The 23,437-nt window shown below is 44.1% G+C and overlaps 1 protein-coding gene across 1 annotated transcript; it reads right to left on the bottom strand.

The window, feature by feature from the left end:
- Nucleotides 1-3,346: 3,346 nt before the first annotated feature.
- Rsad2 (radical S-adenosyl methionine domain containing 2) lies at nt 3,347-16,882 on the bottom strand. Its single transcript, XM_021178667.2, has 6 exons — nt 16,523-16,882; nt 14,491-14,652; nt 11,066-11,295; nt 9,110-9,259; nt 7,707-7,739; nt 3,347-6,131 (listed from the first exon to the last, which is right to left on the bottom strand). The coding sequence occupies exons 1-6, from the start codon at nt 16,869-16,871 to the stop codon at nt 5,967-5,969; spliced, it is 1,089 nt and encodes a 362-aa protein (XP_021034326.1). The 5' UTR covers nt 16,872-16,882; the 3' UTR covers nt 3,347-5,966.
- Nucleotides 16,883-23,437: the final 6,555 nt, after the last annotated feature.

Below are 23,437 nucleotides of genomic sequence, written 5' to 3' on the forward strand. Positions count from 1 at the left end.
TGTGCACAGGGACTAGTCACTGCACTACGAACTTCTGCTTTCCTCAGTAAGCATGCCCTGTATCCTTGTGAAGAGGGAAAACGCTCATTGTCCTGAAGCAACAGAACACTGCCTGCCCTGAGCTATTGCTGTGGATGGAAACAGAAACCTCTGCTTTTTGTGCACTGGGAAACTGAAAGCAGCTGTGATGTGTTTTATGAAGACAGCCCAATTAGGAAACACCTTCTGCCAGCTCACGGACATGTGACATCAGTTTTAGCTACAGTACTACGAGGGACAGCGATACACAGTTGGTACAGGAAAATGTTTTAATGGTTAAATCCTGGCTCAGTGCTTATGTTGCAACTTGGGGTGAACTATTTGTCTAGCTGAGGTTTCCTCTGGTCTTTCAATCCTGATTACTCTTTTGTTTTAGGTATGTGTTTTATCACATATCCAGCCTTGGGTCTGCCTGATTTGTGACATGTTTGGGAAACACAGTTAGCCATGCCTAACTCACTCATGGTGTTGTGATATTAAGGGGTCTGGTGCAGGCTAAGCACTAAGGGCGGAGCTTGCCGTGGGAGAGTGAGCAATGTCTACTCTGCTTCAGAGCCTGGCCCTGTGCTGCGGTTTGCTTGCTGATTCACAGTACAGCTTAGGACACTTAGCTCAGTCAGGGAGCAAGGTCTCAGCCAGGGTTTAAACACTGGCTACACTGCTTCATAACTGACTTCCATAATAGCATTACTCATCTTCTTGGTAAGAGTTCTCTGTGCAGGTTGGTTTCTTGCAATCCTTCATCATTCATTCATTCATTCATTCATTCAGATACTCAGACAAACTTCAGTTTCTCATTTTCCTTTTCTTTGATGTGCATTGATTGAGATTCCTGTATGAAATTGTCATATAAAAATATGAACAATTGTCAGTAAAATATAAATGCGATAGTTATCCTCATTGTCACCTTGACTGGATTCAGTGTCACGATGGATGGAATATCTCTGTGTTTGCATATTCAGATGTTTCCAGGGAGCTTAACTGAGGAGGGAAGACCTATGGATGTGAGTGGCACCCGTAGGCTGCAGCCCAGACTGAATAACACTGGAAAGAGGAGTTGAGCACCACATTCCTCTCTCTCTGCTTCCTGACTGTGGACACAGTGCAACCAGCCCCTCATGCTCCTGCCTGGGTGCCTTCCCTACCATCTCCCATCACACCCTGAGCCAACAGGAATTTTTTCCCCATAGTAATCTGGAAAAGTAACTAACACAAGTGCGGAGGTGCAGGTCAGAGTAGGTATTGAGGAGAAGAGGGGGAAAGCTCTGCTTTATCATAAGACTGGGAATACAAAGGAATTAGATCCTTTCTGTGAAGTTTTAAATCATCGTTTGTGGTATGTTATACATGGCAGATGTGGTTCTTTGTCTTAGAGAAGAAAAGTAAGTAGTGGATAAAGTTTACTGTGCCAAAGATCATTAACCTCTGAAAATCTAAGTTTGTACAGAGACCAAAAGTTCTCAGGAGGAGCAACGTGAAGGGTAAATTCCTTTTTGGATTAAAATGATCACTGGTGCCCTTCCTTTTTTCTCTGGAATCTTCTAGAACAGTGTCTCTGGTTCTGCTTACACAGGCAGGACTACTCTAGAAATGCTTTGCATGTTGATTTTTATTCCCAAGTGTGTCAAGGACATCTCTCCATTTCAGTGTGTGTATGTGTGTTTGTGAATGTTATGCATCCCATGTCTGGGGTGTGGCGGTCAAAGAACAATGTCTCCTCTCTCCCCACTGTGCATAGCTGCTCTTGAACTTCTGGAGGCTGCTCTGTCTTCTCTATTTTATAGGAACATTGAGATTTTCAATACTCACTACCCTTCCCTCTTTTAAATAAGTTTTGAAGATCTGAACTGCGGTCTCCCAGCTTCAATGGCAAGTACTTTTACCCACAACCCAGTCTCCAAAGCCTAGAGTTTCTTTGGGATTTAGTAATTAACATACGCATTTGTCTTAAGACAGAGGACAGGCATAAGTACCAGCTGAGGACTTTAAAGACAACTAAAACTTAACACCAGGCCTGATGAGGGTCACTGCTTGTATATCTTTTTAGGACTTTCTCCAAACACCCCCTTTGCCACTTTCCTTGTCTATATTTTAGCAAAGGCTGTTGCACTGCTCCTGAGTCTTCCCAGGAAGAATACAGCAGCCTTTAGGCACTGGGACCCCCCTTTAGTTCTGGCTTGCAAAAGCCAAGGTAGGAGAGATCTTCTGCAAAGTGATGAAGATGAAGGGCCACGGCTGACATCACAGAGGACCCTTTTTCCTCCCTTTCTCTTTGGAAATCTCATGCTAAAAACAATTCAAACATGGTATGGAAACAAGCCAAAGGTCCCTGGGATTTTTCCTTAGTTACACTGTACCTGTGCATTCCTAAGATGCTCCATGCACTTTCCTGGGGACAGTGCCACAGCAGGGGTTATGGTACTTCTCTGGACGGTGGCATCTGCTTAGTGGGCGGCAGTCTTCATAGTCTTAAGGATATGTTTCACTGACTCATCACTCAGAGAGTGCACGAGTGATCAAAGTACTGCATTGTGATAATTCCTCTTGGTGTCAGCTGGGCCTCACTTAAGCATCACCTAGGAGACACACCTTGAGTGTCCTATAGAAGTCTAAAGGAGTCCCTTCTTGCTGACTCACTGAATACATGCATCTTTCCATGGTGCTTTCAGCAGGGGTTGAGGTAGGGGAAGTATCTGGGAGAAGATGGCATTCAGCAGAATTGGATGGCCACCATTGTCAATCAGCAGAGCTTCATGACCACCACTGAGTCTTCTAAAATATTCAGTTCAGATCCAGTGCTGGAAACCTGCCCTTCTGTGTGAACTACTGCTGCAAAGGTGACTATGTTGCGGGCTTTACTTGACAGTGGTAAACTGGACTGTGGATATCTCAGGACTCTGCCATTTCATGGGGACTGGGCCTAGAAGAGCAGATTTGGTTCTGGGTCCTGAACTGCTGACCAAGTATTACCAAGTACTATCAAGTACTACAAATATTACCTAGCAGTATCACCCTTCGCATTGGTGGCCACAGAAAGGGCTTTGGGACAACCTTTTCTGGCCAGCTGCACAGCCGCCCTTCTGAGACTGACAGGGTTTTGATGACCAGGCTCCCAAACACTGCCTTTCATGTTAGGCTGGAACATTTTCTCCAGTGGCTCAGCTCCATGCAGCCCTGCTGCAGAGTAGAATGTCAGGAGCTGACAATATCCATAACTTGGTTGAGTTATAAAGTGAACTCATGTCTAGCAAACTCACCATGTAAAAATGCAGTGACTATAACACATCAAAGAGAGACTAACACAGAGTCTTAGGCCACGTATAGAACATTTTAATTCACAGACCATGTTACCATACATTAGAGCGATGCCTCAGAACACAGTGTAATTCTGCAGAGAAATACATATACATATATCCCTGAACATTAAACCTCATCTGGGCGCACTCACATGAGGCCTGCGTGATGGTTCTTTGTCTAATAATAGCTTATGAAACAACATCAATCCATCAAGAGGGCAGTCCATGAGCTGAATTACTGCTGTAAGGAGCTAACTGCTGCTGGGTGTGATTGATCGCCTGTTTATCTATGCAACCATTAGACTCCAAACTCCAAACAGATCGAAACCTGGGACCTTTTTTCTTTTTCAAATAACTTAGCCAAATAACACCATGAAGCATCTCTCTTACAAGAACACAGCCCATGATTTTATCATTGAACACATTATAACAGAGACACCAAAGGCTGTAAACTCACATGGGACATCCTAACCTCTGAAGTTCTTAAGTGAAACCCCCTTCACAGCATTACTACTCTGCATCAATCAGTCACGGGACAAAAGGCATCAGCCTGTAACACTTAACAAATGTCCACTAGATCACCTCCTGTTCTCCCAGCAGAGAGCATCCACTTCACAAAATGAGCACCCAGATTTAACACTGAAAATGTAACCAATGTATGATCTAATCCAAGTTTGATCTTCACTATGATAATAAAATATTGTAATTCTTCCCTTTAGGAAAGGGTGACTTTTGAATATTTTAAGCACAGAGACCTCACACACCTCCTGTGCATGCACAAGGGGGGAGGGGTGCATTTAGAATGGTGGCTCATTTCCCAAGCAGATTCCCTTCATGCTCTACTTTAATCAGGGAAAGAGACCTGCAGCTTCCCTCAGCCAGGAGAAAATATACTGCAATTCAGAAGGCTGGACCTCAGCTTCATGATTGCTTTCCTCTCATTTGACCAAGTGGGTGTCTGGCCATGTCCTCTGGGATTTCCCAGGTGAACTAAGCACAGAGGAGGTCTTAACTAAAAACTATCACAATCTTCAGGGGGAATGTGACTCAAATTTCATGTAAAAATATCTACATATGAGTTGGTTAATACACACATGCTAGCACTTGAGAGGGGGAGGTTAGGGCAGAGGTATCATGAGTTCCAGGCCAGCCTGGGCTACATAGTTATATTTATACTCAAGCAAAAATAGGTAAAACACACACACACACGCACACACACACACAAACACACAATAGAAAACACAGAAAACCCTGACTTATTTTTCATGAGACAAAGTGTGTCTCAGTTGAATTATAGTGACCTAACTAAAGTATGAGTATCTTTTGTGAGTAAATACCCAAAATTCCAGTTCCTTAGAAAATTTTTTGTATTAATATAAGCACCAAAAAAAACAACCAAACAAAAACAAATAAATCAAAGAAGGAACAGAACCAAAATCCACTAAGTCCTAAAAATAGACTCAGAAGCAAAGTTTCTGAGATGCTTAGTGAGGTCTGACTTCCTGGTGCCCTCTAGTGGCCACAGTGGAATTGCAGGGGAGTTCAGTTTCTTGGACAGAACAAAATTTTCCACGGTTTTACTCTTTGCTAGGACATTATTCCAAGCAGTGAGGCACTGTCTAGGCTTAATAATCTCACACAATGCTTCCACAGGAAGAAGATTTTGGCTAGTTCACATTCTGTCTTTTGCCTTTTTGGTGTAAAGAAGGAACTGTTTTTGTTTTTGTTTTTGTTTTTCTCATGTTGACCTAGACTAGGTCAAGTTTCAGTGTTTCTTGAAAGATATGCCAAGGAACCACAGGCACACTTATACCAAGCCAGCCGCCACATTTTATATTCCTGAAAGACTCCTTCCTGTCCATCCCCCCATGACTCTTCTGGACGTGCTACATGGCCCTTGGAGCTTTTCAGAAAAGTGTGACAACCTTTCAGCATGACAGACTCAAGCAGCCTCAATGCCAGGGCAGTTGCAGCTGCAGAAGTGGCATCCTCATGGCCACACCCTGGGAGGTAAAGTGTACCTTGGCTTTGTCAAGAACCCTGAAGGAATTGCTGCAGTACAGAGCAGCCATCTTGAAGCAGCAGCAGCAGGGGCTGGGACCATGAACAGCCTGTTCTGGGAAATAACTCCTTCCATAAGAGTAAGATTCTCACTTAAGGCTCTATGAGATATGTCTTGGTTCTACACTTTTGAGTAAAAAAGTCCAATATTCCAAAGCAGAAAAGCATTAGAATAGTCAGCAGTAATTGGAAGGTGTGTTTTGTGAAGTTTCCTGTTGACAAAATTGGCATAGTTAGCAAAAAATAACCCAGTTTCTCAAGGGGAACAAAAAGGGAAAAGGAAATGTGGGATTCACAGTAAAATCCACACAAAAATTCAAATACAAATGAAATGCTGGTTCTTAGGGATCACTTGACCTTACTCTTCTGAGAACCGAACTCTCTCCTGTGGAGGACAGTTATCTGCTGCATAATTTTACTCCCTTTTTAGTTCAGTCAAACTGAAAGAAAAATAAACAGACTGTATTCTAATAACAACAGTCTGTAGACAGCCAGAAGATGTAGCTTGTTGAAGGATAGCTGGGCGTGAATGTCCCCGTAGCTGGTCCGAGTTTCCTTCCCGTCTCAGCCTCACCAGTCCAGCTTCAGGTCAGCTTTACTCCACACATACTTTCCGCCACGCTTCAGAAACATCTTCTCATCAAATCCACTGAACTTTATTGCTTCTTCCACGCCAACATCCAGAATAGACTTGGAAGGGTCCTTCCGGCCACCGGTACAGTTCAGAAAGCGCATCTGGGAAAAGCAAGGTAGAAATAAGTATGCTTCCATATGGTTTATCCTGTAAAACTCAATGGAGGGTATCCTATAAAAAGTATTTCCGACATCCCGAGCATGGTCTATGTGTACTGAGATCTAAGATCAGATTCCATGCCCAACTCACATGACGAACACCCATGCCGAGGGTGACTTGAACATTTGTAGGGGCCGAGTGTCATGAACAGTACAGTCTTATGGCCCGAGGACTTGATGCTTTCTTGGAGTGGAGAGGACATTAAGAACAGACATTCTCTAAGTGTGGGCATCAGAATTTGTTAGACATGTGCACTGAGGTAACTGAGAGCACAGAGCAGAGCAGAGCGCCTGCCGCCCTGTGTTGTGCGGAAGCTCAGCTGAATGGCCTCAGTAAAATGGCAGCAGTGTGTGATGTGGATCCTCACCCAGGCTTCTGGAAGGAATAGGGGACAAGACAGAGGCTACCGAGGGGAGCAAGGGCTGGGTCAAGAACAGAAGTTCCCCCAACACATCCTATCCTTATAGACTTCTGATTCTTTCCTCCCCAACGTTGTAGGCAGGGGTGAGGTCTTTGTACTTGTGTTTCTCTACATTCTGTAGGGCATCAGGTGGCACACACTGAACTACGATGTTATCCAACTGGAAAAAATATTAAATGTTTGTTATGACTCTGTGGAGATCACACGGCTCACTGAAGAGCATGGTTCAAAATCTCCAGTCAATCATGACAGTTTATACTCTAAAATAACTTTCATTTTCCTCTTTTCTTTAGATTCATTACCTGAAGATTCCTTTGGTAACTTTCCCCCTTACACTGCATAAAATTCATGTTGACAATTAAGTACAACTGCTGTAATTTATCACTGATTACTTTGAAAATAACAAAGCACAGAAGTCGTAACAAATGTTTTTCAAGAAGCCAAGGTCAATATTGTGCCCTTTGTTCTTTTTGTAGTTCACTGAAAAATAAAACCCACACACAGTCTGGAATGGAATTGTCTGTCCTCTGGGGAATATCAGCAGAAGTTGTAAATCCAAAAGTTCTAAATAACAACAACAAAGAAAAGGAAGGCAAGCGTGATTTCATTCCTTTTTAAAGAAGGGTGGGTTTTCCTTTGGAAGCAATGGTCATGGAGATAACGCTGATGGTGTCTGAAGGGGACAATGAGACTTCCCCCCATTGTCAAGGTTCATCTGCAGTGCAGGTGTTGGCAGCCCCTCAGTTATCCAAGACAGTGTGGGGTGGAGGTGACAGTGTCACTGCCATAGCAGAACCCTCAAATCCACACAGACCACACCATGCAGGGCTCTCCTGAGTGGGACAGCCTTATGACATCTGCAGAGGCATGGCTGCCTGGGATGTCATTTCATGGTGGTTAATGCCAGTCCAGCCCAGGATAGTGCCTGGGATGTACAGAGAGGGAAGGTGGTGTGTGAAGCCAGGGCAGTACCATGCTGATATTATAACCACCAGAGGAGCACTGGACATAAGAGATGTTCTGAAGGAGCTCAGTTTAGCACATCTCTGGCATTGCTAGCTTTCAAGTGATTTTATAGCTCATTGGGAATACTCACATATTCATCTAGGATAAGGTAGGAATCTTTCATCTGCAGTGGAAAAAAAGAATCAAATGTTAGTTTTCATCTAACACGCATTATTTATTTTGTATGTCTTACTGGCTGTCCCTCCTATGCTGTGTGTCTGTGCATTGAGTTTGTTCTTCTTCCCATATTCCCCATTTATTTGCAGGCCTGTGGAGTGGCCCTAACAGTGGAGAATCTGCAGTGTCCAGTCCTCCCACTCATTCTGGATTTTCTGCTTTAGACCAAAAGACTTTTACACTGAGGCCTGTTTTGTGTACCAGTTTCTTTTACCCTCAAGCCACTGCCAGGAAAGCTGTTGTCATCTCTCAGTCCCCACCACAGTGGCCACCATTCAAGGAATCTCCCAGGTTTCCAATGCTCAAGTTCGGCTCTCTGCAAAGGACTTGTTTCTGAAGCTCCCAACATTGCTGGGACCTGACTTGAGATGGCTTTGTGGTCTTGGGTGTATTAGACACTGCTATGCTGTCTGTAGGGAGGTTTTGACAAACACTTTTTCCTAATAAAGGCTAGACACTAAGTAATAATACTTCTGTCTTCCTCCTTTTCCCTTCCCTTCCTCCCCCTCCTTTTTGACAGGGCCTCAGATAGCCTAAGCTGACCTCGAACTCACTACATAGCCAAGGATATCCTTGACTTTTTGGTCCTTCTGATAACACTTCCTGAATGCTGGATTACAGATGTGCAGTAACAGTTTTTAGCTATGCAATGGAATTAAATCCAGAACTCCCAGCAGCTATTCTCCCAAGTAAGACACATTTCTAGATCTGCTAATATGACTGGATATACAGGACACACAGTCTGTGTCTCTGTTGCTCTGCACCACACTGTGGAAGTCACCACTACCCAAACCAACAGATGCAAACTCAAGTAAAATAATGAAAGAATGTAATACAACCCTGCTCCTTGGTAACTTTAAAGATAGACACCCAAGAACTAGCAAAATTATTTCTTCTACATTTTGTCCAACTTTTAAAATAATCACCTGAGAGGGCATAAGGGACATTGCAATGACACTGACACTGTAATGACATTTGTGCTTCCCCGACACACATAGCGTGTGTGTGTTAAATTTGTTGAGTTATACATATGATTATACATTTAATCACATCATCTCTGAGGTGGCCTAGTCAGACCCATTGTTGGGTAGCAAAGAAATTACTGTCTTTGCAGAACCCCACCCTGATGAAAGATATCCATGATGGACCAGCATCTGTTTGATTCTGGCATTGTATTCCTCTGCCATTCCCCTTCCAGAATGTCTGGAATAACAAGATGGCAAATTGCAAAGTTCCCAGGGGAGAAAGTCACCCTGTCCCCATTAGAATCAGTGTGGATATGTGGTAGTGAACAAGGCAGCTTTTGCTGCATCCAACCTTCTGGTTAGATTCAGGCACCAAACAGGACACCTCTTTGTGACGCTCCAAGAATGTTTCAAATTCTTCATTGCTTATAAGAAATCTTTCTGCTTCCCTCAGGGCATCTTCTCCTGAGTTCTCACCCTCAATTAGGAGGCACTGGAAAACCTGGAAGAGAATAAAGCATGGTGAAGAGAATAAAGCCAAGAGCTTTACACCATCATTCACTATGAACCTGCAGTGAACAGAAAACCCTTCCCAAGTGGCGATCCTACGCAACTCAGCACTAGTGAGCTCAGAATACAACTGCTAGTCACTGCTAAGTCTGTGGTGACTTACAGTATAAGGCTCTGAGCCACAAGTGATGGAACTAATGAAGTAAAGATGCTCTCCCTTGGGACATTGCCTATATCAGTATAGAGCCCATGGACACCAGAGATTTCTAAGCAGGAACTGCCCCTACCACTGACAGCCAGTATCTTGAAATGATTTATCGTGAAGCCTGAGTAGGAGGCAGAAGATTGTAGAGAGAGATCATAAGAGAAGAACAATCCAAAGTAAGGAGGGAAAATGCACAGATGGGTTTTAAGAATAAGAGGGTGAAGGGAGAAGAGTGAAAGAGTAACCCTGAGGTGAAGGAGAGAAAAAATGAACAGTGTTACAGATGACTGGATGAGGCAAGCTGTAGATCTACGGGATCCTCTATCAGAGGTCTCTGCCTCTCCATTGGTCAGTTCTGGCTCGTTCTATCATCAACCATTCTTTAGTTGTTTTTCATTTACTCTGTGCCCAAAGGTGTTGCTGATATTCGATTTTAATACATCTATTTTTTAAAAAATTCTCTAAAATATATAGCATGATTTGCTTCCCCCAAGCCTACTTCCAAACATATTACGGTCTAATCAAAGGAAAAATGATATCATCTCTTTATCCCCACTGTGTGGCTCACTATATAAAGATGAACAAAGATGATCTTGAAATGACTGCTTTCCATGGGTGAACATGACACTGAGCTAGCTGGGACCCTCTTGCCTGGGTTAGTACACATGTGAAGATTCTTCCTTCCTTTCAAAATATAGTCAAACACAACTTCCTCTATTATGTTTTGCAATTCAGCTTGGTATGCCCCTACATTCCCAGATTTGCCACACACAAATATCATGGAACATGTGTCCTCCATACTCTAGTCCTTGCCAAAATTCAGTTCCCAAATCTATCTTATCCTTGGGTGTGTCTACTCTGTCTCCAGGAACAGATTCAAAGGAACTACACAGGAGTCACCAGGTGGCTGGTTAAAAATGTCTGCGTATGACAACCCTCATGCCTGTGCCAGTCCTTATTAGATAGAACAGCAGGGAGAAGTTCGAGAAGCCGCCTTCTTAGCAACCCTCCCTGATGGGTTCTCAGCAGCCAGGTGTAGAAAATTTGAATTTGCAGTGATTTCCCCTTGTATTGTGGTCCTACCTATGGTAGTCTGGCTTGTATCTGTGTGAGCTTGGGACTTACAGCAGCTGCTATCCGGGCCAGGTGTAAAGAATGCATTTTGAAATAAAGTCTAACATGGCTCTATACACTCTACTGTCACCAAGTAATTCAATGCAAACTCACGAGCATTGAAGTTTATGAGAAACATCTAGCTCCATCCATACAAAAGCCAGGAGTGGGGAGAAATATTCTATTATTATTATTATCATTATTATTGTTATTTAAAAACTTATTCTTCAGAACATTGCCAATCACTCACCAGGGCCTTGACCTTTACTCAGAGACAAGTCCTGAAGGATATTATTTTAAGATTTTGCAAACAGAATATGAGACAAAGCATAGTGAGGCTGTAAGCCTAACAGAGAAGAGTCAAGGGCCTGGCTAGAAAATCCCAAAATCCTCAGTGTTCCTGTTGTTTTCAGTGTCACTGAGCCAAGTTTCCTGAGTGTTTTGTGGCTTGAAGTCAAACATGTTCTAGTGTGGGCTTACCTTCCAGCGCACAGGGCTCAGGGCCTTGATGTGTTCATTCATGTCTTCATCCACGTTGAAGCGATTAATGACAGAGTTGATCTTGAAAGCCACCTTGTAATCCCTGCACCACCTCCTCAGCTTTTGAAGGTTTTCCACGTGGTTCTTTTTTCCTTGGCCACGGCCAATCAGAACATTAACCTGCTCATCGAAACTGTCGCAGGAGATAGCGAGAATGTCCAAGTACTCCCCTACAGGACAATGATAAGAAAAAATAATTTTTCAAAATTCTCCCTGAGTCTTGGATGTCATGTATGCCTCTTTACAGTAAGGCCCATTGTCTTCCCAGTGGTGTTGTAAAGAATTTTTATGATTCCCTGTCTCATACACATGAAAGTCAGAGATGTGAATTACATGTGGTGTGTATTTTCTCATTAAAATACATACATATGTATGAAAGCACAGAGCTACTTAATGTGGTCAGTTTTAAACTCTGCATACATGTATATACATGAGGAATCAATGGCATATTTTAATCAGATTTTCCACTTGTTTTATCATCGAGATTATATAAATCTGAAGCCTACTTCTATTAATTAGATTTTCTTTGCCCATCACACAGACAAGCTTGCCTCATAGATAATAAATATCTAGTATTGTTTGTCAGGGTCATGAGCGTCCTTTTGACATGCCTTTCACTATATCTTACTGCTATGTTTTATTTACTATGTAAATATTTACAGACACTCTATGTTCTGTCAGGTACAACTAATCTAGAGGCTGAGAAAACCCAGATAAAGAGGAACTGGGCATAGGAGACACCGTTCAGCCAGGCCCCACCCTGCTAGCTCACTCATTAAGAGCTCTGATAGGGAGTCATTTGAAGAGCTCAGAGAATATTGAAAATCATCTTGGTTTTCAGCTCTCTTTACTGGTTTCTGCAGCTTCCATTTTTACCTCTATGTCTGGGACCTCTCTCTTCCTGTCCTGATCCCTGCCCCTCCCCTGCCTGAGAAGGGCAGGCACCCTCGGGGCTGAGATATCCCTGGCAGATGACCAAGTTTGTGCTCTCCTGGTCACTGCGAATTGACAAACTTCAATATTCTATCTTAAGATTTCTTTTTGTAGTATAAAAGCTAAGAGTTCTAAAACTTCTTTTAGACACCATTATCTGTATTCAATATTCTCTATAATCATGAGCAGACTAATTTTAGCTCCTATTTAAGGCTTAATTCCTGTTGCCTATATTTAACAAGCACAAACTGGAGCCAGAATAAGGCTGTTACTTAAAACAACTCAAGGTGTTCCAAAACTTGACCTCAAGTAAATTCCCAAAGAGATATCAAACCAGGATGAGGCAACTGGACATATAGTTTCTGACAAAACCAAGGGAAAACAGAAGTTCAGAACCAAACACATAAAAACCAGTTCCTTCCGGGAGTACCTTGGCTGGCTGTTAGGCAAGAACAGTGAGCACCTGTGAGTCCATCGCTGCATCCTGACATGTCTCTCTCTATCTTTGGCTGTATTTCTGTGATGCCCCCTTCTCCTGGTCACAACACTTTGAAGGAATGGGTTGACAGAGCCCTTCTGTTTGCTCAGTCTCTGTGTTTTTCCAGAAGACCAGAGATTCTCATGGTGTACTGTGTCTTATTTTGAATATTCTACTGCTGCTGCTGCTGCTCCAGCTTGAGTCATCACAGTGAGTGATGTGTGTAAGCTCCAGCCATGGGGTCATGTGTTAGGATTGTTTTGGCGATATTGTTGGGATTCCAGTAGCTTGCACTAAACAATATGTGCCTAAGTGACCAACACTGTATGCCACTCTCTGATCCAAGACCCAAGTGAGTCTCCTGTGTAAAGACAACCCAGAAATTTCCTGAGGTTCTCTACTAGGACAAAAGTAGAACCTGTATAGGGTCAGATAGAGATTGGCTCAGGAGCAGATGTCCTCTCTGGACACAATGATTCACACCTGTGTCCTGCTGTATATTGCTCTCACTGAAAGAGTCTTGGCAAACTCCTAACTTGGAGTTGTGAGGTTCTGACCAACTTTTACTTGTGCACATAGATCCAACTTCAAGTTATTTGCAGACGTATTTAATTGGCATACTTAACACAGAATATGGTTTTATGTCTCCTGGATAGTTTGAGGATATGGCACATTTCCATCTAGTATAAAAGTCAATTAACATTTGTTATCGGCAGCTACCCAGCTGCTATGGAGAGCATCAGCATAGTTGGCTTTTGCAGTCTGTGTGTTCCTCTCTCTCTAGGCAATGATCCTGGGTCACGTCACAATTTCTGAGCAGCCAGTCTCTGAGATTGTGCTGCAGTCATCCTCCTGTTCACACTCCTTGCCACAGGGACAGATATTCTGAGCCGATCCTAAAGGAAGGGCACTGCCCAGGTACACCCTCTAAAACACTCCAGTGCTCTCTCTTCATGCTGCTTCTGTCGTCTTTCTCTCACACTTTGCACCATCATCCAGTGCCTCCTTTCACCGATGTCCGGTTTAATGTACTACTCTAGCTTCCTCGCTGAGTCACTGTCCTTGCTTCTAAATTTCCTCCTTGCCTGCACAAACTTTATAGACAGCCTCACCCACAAGTATGACCCTTGTCTGCAGTCACCCCTGCAGATGCATCCTGTGAGCTTATCTTGTCAGTGTCTCCAACCAAATGTGACAGCCTTCTCTTTGAATGACATCAGAGCTCCAAAGGGTCATAAAGCAAGGGCAGAGAAAGAGGCCCTGGGGGGAGGTTATAACTGCCTTCTAAACTGGAGGTAGTCATGATAACAGGCTTTCTCAAGAGCTGCATCATGTCATGTGCTGCTCCAAAGAAACTCCGAACCTGGGAACATGGACAACTCTGGACAAACATTGGGTTTTCAGGAATCTTAAGAGCCCCTGAATTCAGACAGACCATGTGATGTGAGCTTCTGGTGTGAGTAGATTTACAATCAGCTTAGTCCTAACAAAGATTTTTAAAAAGGGGGGGGGTGTTATTAGATATAAATAGTAATAAATATAAATATAAATAATAGGCTAGCATTCAACTCAGAGATCCATTTGTCTCTGCCTCCTGAGTTCCTGGATCAAAGACATTCACTAACTGCCCTGTCTCTAACACAGATATTTATATGGCTAGAGCGCACTGATTTTCTTCAGCTGAGCTTAGACATGAGCAATCCATGCATGTTATATTAGAAGGCATAGCTCTGTGCGCTGACATGAGCTGGTATCTGCCTCCCAATACCTGTTAGCTGAGCACCCAATAGAAACAAAATAAACTCGCCCCCCCCCACACACACACAGACAAGATCAGATTATATTTTCTTCCCTCCCAGTTCCTCAGATACTCAGGCCAGGAGCCTAGTGGGAGGAATCATAGGAGTGAACAGTACACGTGTCAGTGGCCAAGGTGCCATCCAAGAAAACTTACCATAGTCCTTGAACCATCTTTCCCGGATAAGGCTACCATTGCTCACTATGCTCACAGAGGGCAGGGCTAGCTCCTCCTTGCAGAATCTCACAAGCTTGCCCAGGTATTCACCCCGGTCCTGAAGGAAGGGTTCGCCTCCAGAAAAGTTGATCTTCTCCAAACCTGGGAGGGGAAAATCTATATGTTTGCACTTTCCAAACTCCTATTTAATTATTTATATTTATAATATATATGTTATATTATATTTCCAAGCACTATTTATTATTGGTTTATGGGGCTGGAGAGAAAGCTCAGATAGTTCCCAGGAGCCACCCTGAACAGCTTGCAATTCCCTCCAGGGGATCCTATGCCTCTGGTGACATCAACAAATGCATGCACACACACACACACATACATACATACATACACACATACAAATAAATATTATTTTGGTTTTATAATCTCTCTCTCTTTCTCTCTCTCTCTCTCTCTCTCTCTCTGTGTGTGTGTGTGTGTGTGTGTGTTATGAGCTCATAACAGCTGTGATGTCAGGGCTCAGATCCTGTCAAACAGCAAAGGCTTAGATGAGTTAGTTGGCAGGTGAATCCAAAAGCTGCCTTTTTAACGAGACACCATGCTTTCAGTTAGGAAAGTAAAGACTGGCTACATTTACTAAACTCCTGGTGATAAACAACCAGACCTTGATGTAGGTCCAGTGAGATAACAAAGCTTACAGTCTTTACTGTGGGTAATGAGCCAGGATAGACTTGAGCTGAGTGAGGCAGATCCTGCTGAGTGGTGCTATGTACTGTATGATTTCATTATCACAGCACAGAATCAGGCGAGTCTGACGTGAGCATCAGAAACCTGCTTGGGAGTTCCCATGTGGTCAGTGTGGTGGCTGGAGGCCAGAGTGTACCTGGAGCACTGGCCAATGACTTTTCTCTTTCCCAGCTGTGCTCCAGGGAGAATTCTTGGCTGAGTGAGTCAGCTGGAAGTGCAGCTAGCACGCTTGCCGCCTAGACACATCTGCTGTGCTTCAGTTAAAGGGTAGCCAGAAAGATAAGGTAGTCTCTAGGCGAGCAGGTATTCTGGAAAGAGTAAAAGGGCAGAAGGAAGGGAAGGAGGAAGGGGAGGTTCGGAGGAGAAGATGCTGTATTTGAACGTCACTGCTTAAGGCATACCTGAGACTGATTGATAGAGTACGACAGCAAGTCTTGGGAAGAAAATCCCATAACACACCTGTCGAAAAATATTTTAAGGCTCCCATGGGCTGGAGACGTGGCTCAGTGTGTAATACACAGGCTGGACAGCTCTGAGAATGTGTGTTCAGATCCCTAACACCCAAGTAAACCTGAAACATGGTAGTGAGAGTTTGTAGTGTTGGCTCTCCTCCTTCCATATGGGAAAAAAGACAGGAGAATCTGCAAGGCTTAAATGTTAATCAACATTGTACATCAGCAGTGAACCAAAGGGAAATCCTGTCTCAAACAAGATTTGACAAGGCTAAGACTGAACTAACACCTGAAATTGTCCTATGATGCTCACAGACTTGCTGTACCCAGCAGCAGACTGAGACACATACACATGCATACACAAACTCATACACACACACACACACACACAGACACACACCATGTGTACACACAGATTGTTTTTTCAAGAGAGAGAGAAGTTTCCAGCAATGAATACAGATGGAACAGGGTGGAAACTTCTGCCAGGTTGCTCACATAGAGGACTTGGGTCTCCACACCCCCACCCCCTTTCTTACTTAGTGTTTCTGGAAATCAGATTTCTCTGGGAAAACTGTTCCAAGCACAAGGATGAATAGGGGTCACTGACCACACACCTCTGTCAACAAGAGTGAGTTCCATGGTCCTGGTCAGGCCACCTCCCAGCCTGGAGGTCCTTCCTATCTACCTGGTTCTCCTTTGTCATTCATGCAAATCTGCCTGTTCCCTGGTGTGGCAAATTTTCATGGAGCCCTTCCCATGGCCATCCTATGCACAACTGTCCTGGAGCATCCTGGCTCCTGTCTGGTCCAGGAACTTACCAGCTTGTTTGAGCAGAAGCAGTCCTCGCTTGGCCTCCTCCAGGGGCAGCACGAAGGATGTCTTGGCTGTATGGAAGCAGAAGCCACATTTGTAGTTGCACTGACGAGTGAAGTGGTAGTTGACACTAACAGGGGTTGTGGGCTGAGTACTGTTCCCATCTTCCTGGGTCTCCTGGGTCTCCTCCGGATCACCCCGGACCTGTGGCTGTTCCTTCCCGGGATCTAGCCACCCCAATGCTATTCTCAGCCAGCAGAACAGGATGGCCAGGCCACTCCAGAGGGAACCCAGCTGCTGCTGGAACAGGCTCAGCAGCCGAGCAGCTAGAGCAGTGGGCACCAGCATCCCCATGGTGATAGGCACACACCTGCTGCTGCCTGTAAGGGCTTATAAACTATGGCCCAGCTAGCCACGCCCCCAAGCATTTGATCACTGTGTCACAAGGAGGAGGGAAACACCTCCCTTGAGTAAGACTCAGTTAAGCAGAGTTTCTGTTTTCTGAAAATGAAAGTTGGACCAGAGCCAAGACTGAACCTTAGGACGCAGGCCTTTCCTTGGCTCCAGGCTGCCCCTATAACCCTTGTAAACATCTGTCCTGATGACGCTGCAAGGATTACAGCAGCCACCAGTTTCTGAAACAAGTTTCTTACAGACAGACACATAGCTGCATCCTTGCAGGCTGTTATTTTAACAAACAAACAAAATATATGCATTTTCCTCTTACAATGATTATCTACGCATACTCAACAATTTTTAAATATTCTGCTCTCTTTCCCCACCCACCCCCAAATAAACAAACAAAACAACAAAACAAGACAAACTCACCAAAACCCTAGAGTTTTATAACTTGGTATGCAACAAATCAGGTGTATGCTGACCTTGACAGTGCCTGACAACTCTCTCAAAAGGATTCAGGACTGGTATATTCCAGGCAAACACGCCAGAGAAATTTGGCAAAGTAAATTTAGCCATTTTATGTTTTTTTAAAACTTTCTATTGACTACAATATAATAATACAATAATACAATATATTTTCATGTTTTCTTTTTCTCCATCCCTTCCAGAGCCTCTCCACCTCTCTACCTACCCAACTTTATATTCTTTTTAATTACTTTTTAAATTATATTTTATTAGATATTTTCTTTATTTACATTTCAAATGTTATCCCCTTTCCTAGTTTGTCCTCTGAAATTCCCCCATCCCCTCCTCCTCCCTCTGCTCCACAACCCACCCACTCCCATTCCTGGCCCTGGCATTCCCCTATACTGGGGCATAGCACCATCACAGGACCAAGGGCCTCTCCTCCCAATGATGACTGACTAGGCCATCCTCTGCTACATATACAGCTAGAGCCACAAGTCTCATCATGTGTTTTCTTTTATTGGTGGTTTAGTCCCTGGGAGCTCTGGGGTTACTGGTTAGTTCATATTGATGTTCCTACTATGGGGCTGCAAACCTCTTCAGCTCCTTGGGTACTTTCTCTAGCGCCTTCATTGGGTACCCTGTGCTCTGTCCAATGGATGATTGTGAGCATAGCCATTTTAAAACTTGATTCCTTAATAATTGGTTCTTTCTTTTTATGTTATTAAAGGGCATATGGAGTAAATATTTCTCAAACCCCTTCATTTAAAGTTTTGCCAGTATGGTACAATGCGACAATCCTGAGAGTCACACTCTGTCTGCAGCACGTGGCTGGTGCCTCACCTCTAGGCAAAGCTCCTGTGTTTCAGTAATAAGGTCCCTTGGGGCAACACATCTAACTTGCTTGGCTCAGTCGCTGGACCTCTCCTCTTTTGATGTCCCTCTGACATCTTTCGTTGGGCGCTCTGTGTTCCTCAAGCTACTTCCTTTGTGTTGTTTCTAGTTCTTCCAGTGTCTGGGGAAGAAGAGAGAGTGCATGCAAGTCTTCTGACAGCCTAAGTGAAGGAAGGTCCTTACAATGCCATGGCTAACGAATGCAAGCCTGCAAGAGTTGGTAAGTGCTGTTTGAGGCACATTAAGAACCAACTCCAGGCTTTGAAATTCTGTCTCTATCCTTTAGTCATCTTTAAAGCCTCTCCAAATGGAACAGTTTGTCTGTTTAACATCGCATGGATACTCTGTTTCCCATTCTGCCTCCTTTGCCTCTAAGGCATCTGCTTTCTCCTGTAAATAAAGAGAATGCAGTTTGTCTGTCCCTTATCAAACTGGATATGAGAAGGGGTTCTTATTTCTTAGTTTGTTTGTCAGATTTGGGGATATTTGCATAGCATGTGATGAAGGGGTCTTGGGGACATGGACCAAATATGACAATGATGTTCATGTACCATTCATCCACACTTACAGACCTGGAAATGATTCTAGACACATTTTGAACTTTTTTTTTCACATGCAACAGTTATATATGTGGAGTTTTATTCCTGTGCATATACATAAACTTCATTGTTCCAGATTTTGATGTGCACGTGTTCAACTTGAATAACCACATGGGAGCTACTTCCTGTGATAACTTTCATGACTAGGACTCAAGGACAGCTTGTTGGGACAGCCAGATTAAAAAAAAAAAAACTTTCCCGGGGACCGAATGACCAAATCTGGTATCCAAGGTAAAGAGTCAGTATGACAGAGACATGACTGTAGTAAGCTCACATTCATTACAGCGTTCCCCTCACCCCAATAGCTAAGTTGTAGGTCCATGTACAGGCTGATGTAAAAGAAAACATAATACAGGGTCTGGGGAGGTCACAATACAGGGTCTGTTGGTAAAGGGCTTGACTTGTGTTAACATTTCCTAAGGAGATGAAAACCAGTATCTTTTCAGTATCTTTTCATCTCAGTTAGGGCACCAACGAAGGACCAATGTACAATTCCAGCAAAGTCCAGTTTGGTGAGCCAGTGAGTTTACTGGACTAACAGAGCTTTAGAAATGGGCTGCTTAGAAAGAAATGCACCTTGGCCAAGTCCCATCCCATCATGGATGACGATGTCATGGGAACTGCATCATGCAGACCCCCTCTTTCAGTTAGCCTTAAACTTCCCATATATCCTAGCATTTCCCAAGATCACTTGAGTTAGTGGGAGCCAGGAGGAGTCACCGCTATACACCAAGTGGAGGTCTTGTGACATTTCCCCGCTGCTGCTTTCTACTAAGGCACATCAATAGCTCTACTCTGTTATTACAGCCTTGGTTATCACTGAACTGTTTTCCTGATTGGCGAATAAGAAAAATCTTTGCTCCAAAATGGCAACGAGGTGAATCTGTTCTGCTCACAGAACGAAAGACCATACTCATTTGTACACCTTACAAATGGGGGAACCTGAATTGGATTCCCAGAACCTATGGAAATAATGGCATGTTTGATATCACCTGACTGAAATCCCAGCACTGGGGATATGGAGACAGCCAGAGCCTAGGACTTGCTAGGCAAGCTCCAGCAGGTCGGCCTACTTTTGCCTTCCCTGTTGCTAGGACTGTAGGCACAGGCTGCCATACCTGGCTTTTTATGTGGGTGCTAGAGCGCTGAACTCAGGTCTTCATGCCTCATGGCGATTCTTTACCAACCAAGCCATATCCTCAGGCCTCATTTTCACATTTTCTTAGGAAGTGTAACAGACTTCTGATTAAACTGTACTAGATTCCCTTTTTATCAGAATATAAATATTATATATGTCTGTGAAAAGTGAAAAAAAATCTGGTGACTGATTCTTGGGTGTGGTTCTGTACTCAGATGTTGCTGCTTAAGTTCTGTACTGAGGGTCTGGGTGCTGTTGCTGAGGTACTGTGCTCAGGGTCTGGGTACTGCTGCTGAGGTACTGTGCTCAGGGTCTGGGTGCTACTGCTGAGGTACTGTGCTCAGGGTCTGGGTGCTGCTGCTGAGGTACTGTGCTCAGGGTCTGGGTGCTGCTGCTGAGGTACTGTGCTCAGGGGCTGGGTACTGCTGCTGAGGTACTGTGCTCAGGGGCTGGGTACTGCTGCTGAGGTACTGTGCTCAGGGTCTGGGTGTTGCTGCTGAGGTACTGTGCTCAGGGTCTGGGTGTTGCTGCTGAGGTACTGTGCTCAGGGTCTGGGTGCTGCTGCTGAGGTACTGTGCTCAGAGGCTAGGTGATGCTGCCGAGGTATTGTGCTCAAGGACTAGTTACTGCGCTGTGAACTTCTTCTTTCCTCAGTAAACATGTCCTGTTATTTTTGTGAAAAGGGAAAACACTCATTTTCCTGGAGCAACAGAACACTGCCTACCCTGAGCCATTGTTGTGGATGGAAACAGAAACTTCTGCTATTTTTGTACCAGGAAACTGAAAGTAAACTTTGCAGCACAGTCCTAGTGTTTAATGAGGTCAGTTATGCCACAGTCATCTGATGAGGTCAGTTATGCCAGGGTCATCTGACTTGAGCCCTGGAAAGAGGTGGAAATAAAGGTGTTGCAATCTCTGGCACAACTTGAGAAATGCCTTCTGAAAGGTCGCATAGCTATGATGCTTTAGTGTGAGAGAAAATATTTCTGTGGTAGGTCCCAGCTAAGTTGGAATCACAAACTTTGGGGTAGATTTGGATACCTGCATGAGATTTATTTTTGAGTGTGTCATTCATTCCTCTATTCAGGCATGCTTCTCTCAAGCTGTTTTCCTCTTCTTTGAGGCTTACTGATTGAGATGGCATGTGAAACTGCCATGTACCAATTTCATCAAGTGTGAATGAAATATAAATGTGATTGTCAAGTTGACTTGATTTAGTATCATATTTGGGGACATCTGTTTTCTGTGTTTAAGCAGGAAGTTGCATCTTAGCTCTATACCTAGCCCCTTGTCTGCCTGACCCTGTGTTATATCTGGTAAGCATGGATAGTCATGCCTAACTCACTCATGGCATTGTGATATCAAGGGGTCTGGTGCAGGCTAAGCACTAAGGGCAGAGCTTGCCGTGGGAGAGTGAGGAATGTGTACTCTGCTTCAGAGCCTGGCCCTGTGCTGCGGTTTGCTTGCTGATTCACAGTACAGCTTAGGACACTTAGCTCAGTCAGGGAGCAAGATCTCAGCCAGGGTTTAAACACTGGCTAACTGCTTCATAACTGACTTCCATAATAGCATTACTCATCTTCTTGGTAAGAGTTCGCTGTGCAGGTTGGTTTCTTGCAATCATTCATTCATTCATTCATTCAGGTACTCAGACAAACTTCAGTTTCTCATCTTCCTTTTCTTTGATGTGCATTAATTGAGATTCCTGTATGAAATTGTCATATAAAAATATGAACAATTGTCAGTAAAATATAAATGCGATAGTTATCCTCATTGTCACCTTGACTGGATTCAGTGTCACGATGGATGGAATATCTCTGTGTTTTCATATTCAGATGTTTCCAGGGAGCTTAACTGAGGAGGGAAGACCTATGGATGTGAGTGGCACCCGTAGGCTGCAGCCCAGACTGAATAACACTGGAAAGAGGAGTTGAGCACCACATTCCTCTCTCTCTGCTTCCTGACTGTGGACACAGTGCAACCAGCCCCTCATGCTCCAGCCTGGGTGCCTTCCCTACCATCTCCCATCATACCCTGAGCCAACAGGAATTCTTTTCCCCTTAAATGGGTGCAGGTCATGGGCTTGACAACAACAGTCTGAAAAAGTAACTAATACAATGGAGGAAGTTACAACTCTGCTGTCCAGAGCTCACAGCTCAGTCTTTTGTCGTTTGAGTGTTCTGGAGGCAGGCTGGGCAATCCTAACTCCTTTCCCAACAGAGAGAAGGGATCATGAAAGTGCATATTCTGTTTCTGTATAATCTGGGGAGTTCATTTGGTTATGGAGGTCAGAGGGGTTAGGGGTTATGGAGGCCTTGGGGGTTGCTCCTTGATTCTACCTTCTTTAGACAGGTTCTTCTGTTGTTACACTGTGGACATCAGGTTACTATGTCCATATATTTTGGGGGATTCTCTGGTCTTGTACTACTATTATCTTTAGAAGTACTGGGATTATACACACACACACACACACACACACACACACACCCCACCCACAGGACCTCTCCACATCCCAGACTTTCTACAGAACTTAGGTAAACATTTGCCTTAAGCTACAATAGAGCCATAAGTACAGACATGTAAAACTCGTAAATCTGACCTTTGGGCCCATTGGTAGTTTACAACCAAACTGCTCTTTGAAATGGCTTGAAGGCCAGTCCTGATAGTTATGGCTGATTCTAGATCTTTTCAGGACTGTGACTTATAGCAGCATCCTTTCAGGACTGGTGTTGAGACTCCAAAGCTTTTGGACTCCATTTTAAAGAACCTGACCTAAGTTTGAACTCAGGTAGACGAAGAGGCTGATATCTAGCATTAGTTTCCAAGTTGCCCCCCAACAAAACCTGAGCCAAGCTCCAGTCTTTAGGCTAATCCCCAAAAAGACCCCCAACAAGACCAGTGTCTCCAGGTCATCCCCCCAACAAATTTGCACCCCAGGTTACAAGCCTGTCTAAAGACCACCAAAGCAGAGGGGAGCAGAAGTTAAGTTTATGATATGACTTCCAGCACCAACCAATTATGTAAAAGGCCATTGGAGGTTTCCAATTAGATGTTTGCACATGTACTCCTTTGCTGCTTACTATAAAGCCTTGCCCCAATAAACATTTGGGGCTCCCCTCCACCAAAACCATCCTGTGTGATGGTGGTGCTTTGGAGGGGGTGGTGGCTTGAGCCAGCTCAAATAGTAAAGGCCATGCTGTGAGTTGCATCAGATCGGCTCCTGTGTGTGTTTTGGAGGATCACTAACATTTCCCTGGCACAACAATGTCTACTCCAAGCCAGAGCTTACCAAAGTCAAGTTGGGAGAGGGGATCTTCTGAAGACTGCTGAAGGTAGGTGTGGGTCATGACTGACATCTGAGAGGCCCCTGTTTTCTCTCTTTTCCTTGGGAGTCTCATACTGAAAACCATCCAAACAGGTTGTGA

Source organism: Mus caroli, chromosome 12 (assembly GCF_900094665.2).
Source record: "Mus caroli chromosome 12, CAROLI_EIJ_v1.1, whole genome shotgun sequence".
NCBI lineage: Eukaryota > Metazoa > Chordata > Mammalia > Rodentia > Muridae > Mus > Mus caroli.

What these genes read in the sequence shown, in the direction of transcription:
- Rsad2 (XM_021178667.2), bottom strand. Translation starts at nt 16,871, where the DNA reads ATGGGGATGCTGGTGCCCACTGCTCTAGCTGCTCGGCTGCTGAGCCTG. An exon ending in TGAGCCCTGTGCGCTGGAAG is followed by an intron (nt 9,260 to 11,065) that starts GTAAGCCCACAC and finishes ATTCTCTTCCAG; the next exon opens with GTTTTCCAGTGCCTCCTAAT. An exon ending in TGCCTGAATCTAACCAGAAG is followed by an intron (nt 7,740 to 9,109) that starts GTTGGATGCAGC and finishes TTTCCACTGCAG; the next exon opens with ATGAAAGATTCCTACCTTAT.